This window comes from Humulus lupulus, chromosome 5 (genome assembly GCF_963169125.1).
Source record: "Humulus lupulus chromosome 5, drHumLupu1.1, whole genome shotgun sequence".
NCBI classification, from domain to species: domain Eukaryota; kingdom Viridiplantae; phylum Streptophyta; class Magnoliopsida; order Rosales; family Cannabaceae; genus Humulus; species Humulus lupulus.
In genome coordinates this window covers 78,251,042-78,257,749 of record NC_084797.1, presented here as the reverse complement: position 1 = coordinate 78,257,749, position 6,708 = coordinate 78,251,042, and the positions used below count along the sequence as shown (strand labels likewise).

The window sequence follows — 6,708 nt, the reverse complement described above, 5'->3', positions numbered from 1 at the left end:
GGTCCATCGAGGACCATCGAGGTAGCCATTTTCCCTAATGTTTAAAGGTTTTATCAAGGTCCATCGAGGACCATCAAGTCTCATCGATGCATATCGAGGTAGACAAATAATATAAATATATGAGAGTTTTATCGAGGTCCATCGAGGACCATCGAGTCCTATCGAGTTAAACAAAAATCCCAAAAAAAAAAAACCAAGAAAGGAACAAAAATCCATTCCGACAATGAAAAATTACAATAAAACATGAAGGCATACACAGATCTGTTCGAAATAGCAAAAGCAATGTTGATAAACAAGTTTCCTCACTACACATAACAAATATATACTTACCCATATGATTTTTATCCGAAATCCAAAACGAAGTTCTTGCCTTGGAAGGATTCATAACTTGCCCTTGAAATCCAAGCTCGAAAATTTGTATAGATTAAGCTGCCTTTTTTTTTTTTTTTTTTTTTGTACGAGAGCTTGAGGGATAGTGAGGGAAAACATGAGAGATAGAGAGGGAGAAGACAATGGGAGAAAAAGAAAGGGAAATTTATAATAGGAGCATTTTTTGAAATCCAAAGAATACTAGAATAAAAATGTGATGTTTTTTTAGCTTTATACCGTACCACTTAATGCATTAAAAGTCAAATTTCCCAAATAAAAAAACTAATACATAAATACAACTTTCAACCTAATATTAGTATTTTTGTGGCAAACATTCATAAAACAAATTGTGTTTAACAATGCCACTTTTTCGGCCCACCACCCTTGAATGGGTGGTGAGGGCCTTGGTCATCAAAGCTGGTTCAAACTCTCTAAGCTCAACTAATGTATTTTATGTATATATACAAGTATTTGTCCTCATTGATAGTGATATCGGTCACCAAGTGGTGGTGCTGTGATTTCCGCTCCCCTATAAAGGTTGGTCACTCCAAATTTGGGAATATTATCATGTTTTATACTACAATTCACACATCACTTTAACATGTAATGATATTAAAAAAAACACAATGCCACTTTTTTCATTCTCTTTTTAAATACATATATCATCTACACATACAGATGAGATTTTTCAGAATCTAATTTGCAATGCGTAGATTGAATTTAAATAAGATTTTGAACGATTCTACAATTGCAATATAGATGGCGACTAGCTATTCTTACTACATTTTTACAGCATAATTGATCAAATAAAACTTGTTTTTTTAGGAAAAAAAAGCTAATGAAAATTAAATTTGAAAACTAGAATCGTACATATAAACATGCACTCAATAAATAAATAATGACAATCATAATAATTTCCAATATGAGCAAAAGATCTTCATCCTCTAATGCTGATCTGTAGACATGGTCGCCCTTCACCTCCTCCGGCAGAGACGCATTGGTAAGGGCATAAAATCAAAAATGGCTTCCCATTGGAAAAATGGATTTTCAAGTTTCCAAAATTTTCCACTCTTTTTTCAATTTACATGGAAACTTGACTACTTTGTTGATGTTTTAGAATAGAATCTTTAGAAACAAAACAATCCATGCAGCCATTGAGAATACAGCAAAAATATGGACCCAGAACAAGACAGCAGCTGCCTCCCTTCCACAACCTCTTAAATTTGCAACAGCACCTAACAGAACAAAAAATCATTTTCAGTACTTCCCACCATAAAATATGTATTCATCAATAAGATATTTGTCTGAAAATCGACAGGTTTATAGCTCAAAGTTTGAAGAATCCACAGAAGTTAGAAAATAAAGCATCAGGGAATTCATTTGATTTAATATACACCACAATCCTTAACATTCCACGACACAATAATAATATGCCTTGTCCCCCGCTTTACCATGTCCACTTGAAAACTTTCTGTTATTCAGAAATAATGTGTCCTGACATCCATAGACCACAACTTTCTATTTGGTACTATTTTTCTTCCCCCTCAAATAAAACATCTAACGTTTCTATGTAATAGGTTTCATAAACTAATTTACACCTGTTATAAATATAATGTTGACTCATATAAATTGAGCAAGGGTCTCACCAGCAAGGATAGATGAAGGCATTGAATGTTGGAGAAGTAAAACAAATCGAAACATCTTATCTCCAGCAGGAAGGAAACCAAGCTTATCGGCTAACATTACAATGCCAAGTCCTACCGGAGGCACCAAAACTAACCGGGCAAAGATAATTGCAGCAGTTGTTCGAAGACCAATTTTTGAACTTCCTGGTCCTGCAAGCAAGTTAGAGAGTTTCATCAAAAGATAAATAACTAATTGAAACAAATATGATTAACAGCACAGATCAGTTTCTTCCATCCTCCAAGCATTACTGTGGAGGAGCAGTCAATGTTTATTAACGAAAACCATTTAGCAGAATGCTGCGCAGTATGTTTATTAACGAAGTCATATGGTAGGAGCCTAGAAAATTTCTTAACACAATAAAATAACACAAAAAGTCAACTTTACCATCAACGAGGTTTCCACCTAATGCCAACAGAATGCAAGGAACCATCGCCTCCCTAATAATAATCACACCACTGACTGTTAGAATGTATTTAATATCTCAGAAAAATTCCAAACATGAAGGCTATACAATTAATTTAATCATACAGATAATACAAGCGTGTATACAAATAACCATCCTATCATTATTCATGCATGTGCATGTGCTATTGTAAGTCAAAAAATTTAATAATTTCTTGGGTGTACTTTCCTGGGAACCCAAAACCAATTCAACATGTGAACAGTTCAGCAGATAATAAACACCCATAAAAGAGAACACAGAATGAAAGGACTTTCAAGAATAGCATGTATTACAAATGTACACACCAAACTAGAATTTAACAACACTGGCATTAATTTGTCAAGTTTAAACATAAGATATGATGTGTAATGTGTATACAAGTTGCCAATACAGAAAAGTACATCTTATAGCACACATTTTGATATTTCTCATCAATAACATGTTACAACACCTGTACCTACTTTTCTCAAAGCTATAGACTTGAAGTACATACATCAATAAAAGAAAGATGCAACTAAGAAATTCCTATGATGCTGTCCTTTAGATCGTTATTTGCGTAAACTTTATACTAGACATAATTGAACCAAATCAACAAGCATAAATTTAATAGTTTATGCATGAAAAAAAAGTTTCTGTCAGTATGGTAGTTTACAATATAATATTCTTTTGTAGAATATGAGCTAATCGTACCCGAGAATAATACAGCTATCAGTGAAGAAGAAAAATGGAGCATCAGTAGTAAATATCATTCCCTTCAAAAATGGTATTGCTCCAAGAATCATGGCCAGAATCTGCGGCAAATTAAATACCAGTTAGACAGAAATCAAAGATAATTATTTAAAAAAAAATACAGCAACATCTCAATTACAACAGAGCCTAACAAACTTACAGAAGCAATTATAGGTGGTTGAAGGATTTGTTTGAGCTTCAATTTCTCGTAAAGAAAAACAAAGATACCTTTTATCTGCAAGAATCAAAACTTATAATGAAAACCACGGTCCATAAGAGTAAAACCATAAATAAGAAAAGAGTTGAAAATCCAACATGAAAGCTAACTTCCATGAAATTTGCTAAGTCTCATGGCACACTTCAGAAACAAAACAACTCATCTATTAACAAAAACCATTATAATAGATAGTTGAACTATGAAACAACCATAATCTAATGGGAAGAAAAAAAAATGTTTGCAGTGCAAAGTAATTGAGTAAATAACTTGATGAAAGGATCAACTGTCATCATGGTAAATTATCATTGCCAGGCAAGTATGTAATGGTGTGAGGCTATCTTAATCCACTATCTAAATATAATGTGATCCACTATCAAAATATAATGTGAAAAGTTATTCATTTTTGTACAAACCATAGGCTTTATCGTTTGTTACCCCTCTTGAGCATGAAAATTCAAATCTTTGAATAATGAGCTATATGCTATATTGTCAACTTGGAAACACTTCAATAAACAATTTTTTTTCTTGGAAAGAAAGAAAACTCAATGGCATATATTGCTCAAGACTAAAAACAATAGAAAAGCTTAACTACATATAAGCAAATAGTTCTCACTGTAATTCCTTTTGAAGCATTTGAATTAGTTTGTAAAGCCTCCTCATGCGTAAGCAGTGGAACCTGCTCAGGACTGCTGCCATCTTCCTTAGAGGGGCCTTTTATAGGAAGATTTCCATCGTCAATGTCAAAGGAACCCTCAGGAGGGGGTGCCAACATACTGAACACATATGTATATAAGATAATTGCACCAACCTAAAATCACAGGAACAAAGAAAATGCATAAGTACATAAAGGAACTTATTTAAACTTATTACAAATGCGATAAGCTTAAAAGAGCCTAACATTAATATTAAATCAGGATAATAATCAATGAGCCCTTGTAATCAAGTCAATAAAACCCACCCACTGGCCAAACGAAATATATGCAGTCCCAGTTGTACTACATGTGTTTGAATCACCAAAAGGATTGGACTTGTCTCTACATAAAGCTGCAATTAAAACAAGTGGCACGTTCCCAATGTTCCCTGCGTTCATTGTAAGAAAGATTCCAGGTTAAATCAGCACACAAAAGCACAAAGTAGCCAAATTACAGTTTATAATGATACTGCTTGCTTCTCTAAAGACCAAATTTATACTTCTAACTGATTAAAAGAATTTAAAAATGCAAACTCCAGCTTGTGCCATGATAAGCATCTTACCAATTCCAATTTGTACAACGGTGAGCTTAAAGAAAGGGTACGGTGGACGAACAACGGTGGCTACAATATAACCTATAATTGAGCCTGATATTGAACCCAGAACAACATTTGCTGGGATAAACCACCTACATAAAAGTAAATGCTAATCAACGACTGACTAGTCACACATTTCTGTTATTATCATTAAAATAAAAAATATATATTCTTACCACTCCAGCATTTTCTGCAAAGTTACGGCTTGCCCAAGTTGAGAAAATATTAAACACGGCAGCAAAAGTGAAAAAACCAACTGCAACCAAAACAATAGTCGGTAATTGAACTAACTGATTTACAAATTCAAGAGAAATAGAGAAATCTACAAAACTACTGTATTCAAGTAACTACAAAAAAAGCATTCTTATTTCAGAAGTTCAACAACCCAGCAACAAAATTAAGTTCACTACCAAAAAAAAAAGAATTTTTATTTCAGAAGTTCAATAACCCAGCAACAAAATTAAGTTTCTTAAATTTGGAGGGCATAATGACCATAAGAAAAATTAGCGCAAAAAGTATTTATATGCAAAATGACATGATAATCATGATCAATTGGAGCGACTCTTATGGTTGCTTTGAAAAGCAATCTTTTATACTTGCCATTGCCACCCTTATGGGCTTCCGTGTGTAGTTGAAAGATTCATTTCAGCAAGTTCCTCTCAAAATTGCATCAAATATAAAAGATTCATTTCGTAAAAATATTATTCTTGCTTATGTAATATTGCACATAATGATATAACCAAAACAGATAAAGAAGAGGGAATTGCAGAGCAAAATTATGCTTACCCCATTAAGAAGTTTCCTCCCATTGGCGGGCAAAATGTTGACATATTTGGATGCCATGAGAAGACCCAAGAAACATACTGTGAATACTTTGGCAATAGGTAAAACTGCAATCTTGATGGAATCGATTAAAGACTCTCCCCCCACTCGACCATCCACCACTGCTGACAGAATCCTTTCCACACCCATTTTCTCCCGATTCTTATTTTACATCCACCAAGAAATGGATGGCTTCACTAAATTTCTTACAATTCTCTCCCAGAAAAGAAGCCAGGAATCCCAAAAAAATCAATATATTTATATTATATCTGATTTTTTTATGGGGCTAAATTTCCCAAGGAAAGCTTTCTCTGTGTCAACAACTCTCCCCTAAAATCAGCAGATTAAAAAAAAATAACCCAAACAAAACACGATTCAAAAGAGTTATAATAAAACAATGACTTAATCTGCATGAGAAGAACCCAAAGCTTAAAAAAAATAGAGAGAGATTAGAGAGCGAAGCCGAATTAGTATCGACGAAAAAAAAAAGGAGCTGCAGACGGACCTGTAAAACGAAATTGAGAAACCACTGGAAATCTTAGATCGGTGCCGTTCGTATAATAAAGATATAAAAATACATGTGGAGTGAAAAAAAAAAGAGAAAAAATTGAGAAGCAATAAAACAAAAGTGTTGAGAGGTAGAGTTAGAAGTAGTTCTCTTCTTCACAGAATTTGAATTTAAATACTACCTGATTCCTTCGGTTAAACTTGTTGCTGTATCAATATGTCTCATTCCTCTTTTATTTTTTAATATATAAGTATTATTTTAGTTTTACCCTCCAAATTCGCGAATGCAATCATCGAAATTCCAATGATAACCCTACATTTTGCACAAAATAACGAATACTGACCTGGACTCTTCGTATTTCCGTACCAACGAAATTTCCCTCTGATGTCGTTCCTCATATTCTTCTTTTTAGGGGACCCATATCTCCATGTTTTAAAAATAAAAATAATAATAATAATAAAAAGGGAAATATCAAAATGGATAATAGTTCCTAGTCATTATTATATATGCCCTCCTAATTATTTATCTCCAAAATATGTTATTTTCCAATTATTGGATCCAATGAACCTTATTATTAATATCCTCTATTTATCTTTTTAAATTGTATGCTCTACATATAAATTTTAAGATTTTACATGAAAAATATCA

At 33.2% G+C, this 6,708-nt stretch overlaps 1 protein-coding gene across 2 annotated transcripts; it reads right to left on the bottom strand.

Annotated features, from left to right (window-relative positions):
• Positions 1 to 1,083: 1,083 nt before the first annotated feature.
• LOC133777468 (protein PIN-LIKES 6) lies at positions 1,084 to 6,262 on the bottom strand. 2 transcript variants are annotated; one of them, XM_062217091.1, is made up of 11 exons: positions 6,242 to 6,262; positions 5,517 to 5,882; positions 4,907 to 4,986; positions 4,698 to 4,822; positions 4,402 to 4,523; positions 4,057 to 4,251; positions 3,387 to 3,461; positions 3,188 to 3,288; positions 2,440 to 2,492; positions 2,016 to 2,204; positions 1,084 to 1,604 (listed from the first exon to the last, which is right to left on the bottom strand). In XM_062217091.1, exons 2-11 carry the CDS (start codon positions 5,700 to 5,702, stop codon positions 1,483 to 1,485), a joined length of 1,248 nt encoding a protein of 415 aa, XP_062073075.1. In that variant the 5' UTR covers positions 5,703 to 5,882; positions 6,242 to 6,262; the 3' UTR covers positions 1,084 to 1,482. The 2 variants fall into 2 exon arrangements, with proteins under 2 accessions (XP_062073075.1, XP_062073074.1); XM_062217090.1 differs by lacking the exon at positions 6,242 to 6,262 and adding an exon at positions 6,058 to 6,227.
• Positions 6,263 to 6,708: the final 446 nt, after the last annotated feature.

Coding starts and splice junctions, on each gene's coding strand:
- LOC133777468 (XM_062217091.1), bottom strand. CDS start 5,702: ATGGGTGTGGAAAGGATTCTGTCAGCAGTGGTGGATGGTCGAGTGGGG. Junction 4,823..4,906: donor TTGCAGAAAATGCTGGAGTG/GTAAGAATATAT, acceptor ACTTTTATGTAG/GTGGTTTATCCCAGCAAATG. Junction 2,493..3,187: donor GATAGCTGTATTATTCTCGG/GTACGATTAGCT, acceptor GATTATTATTAG/GGAGGCGATGGTTCCTTGCA.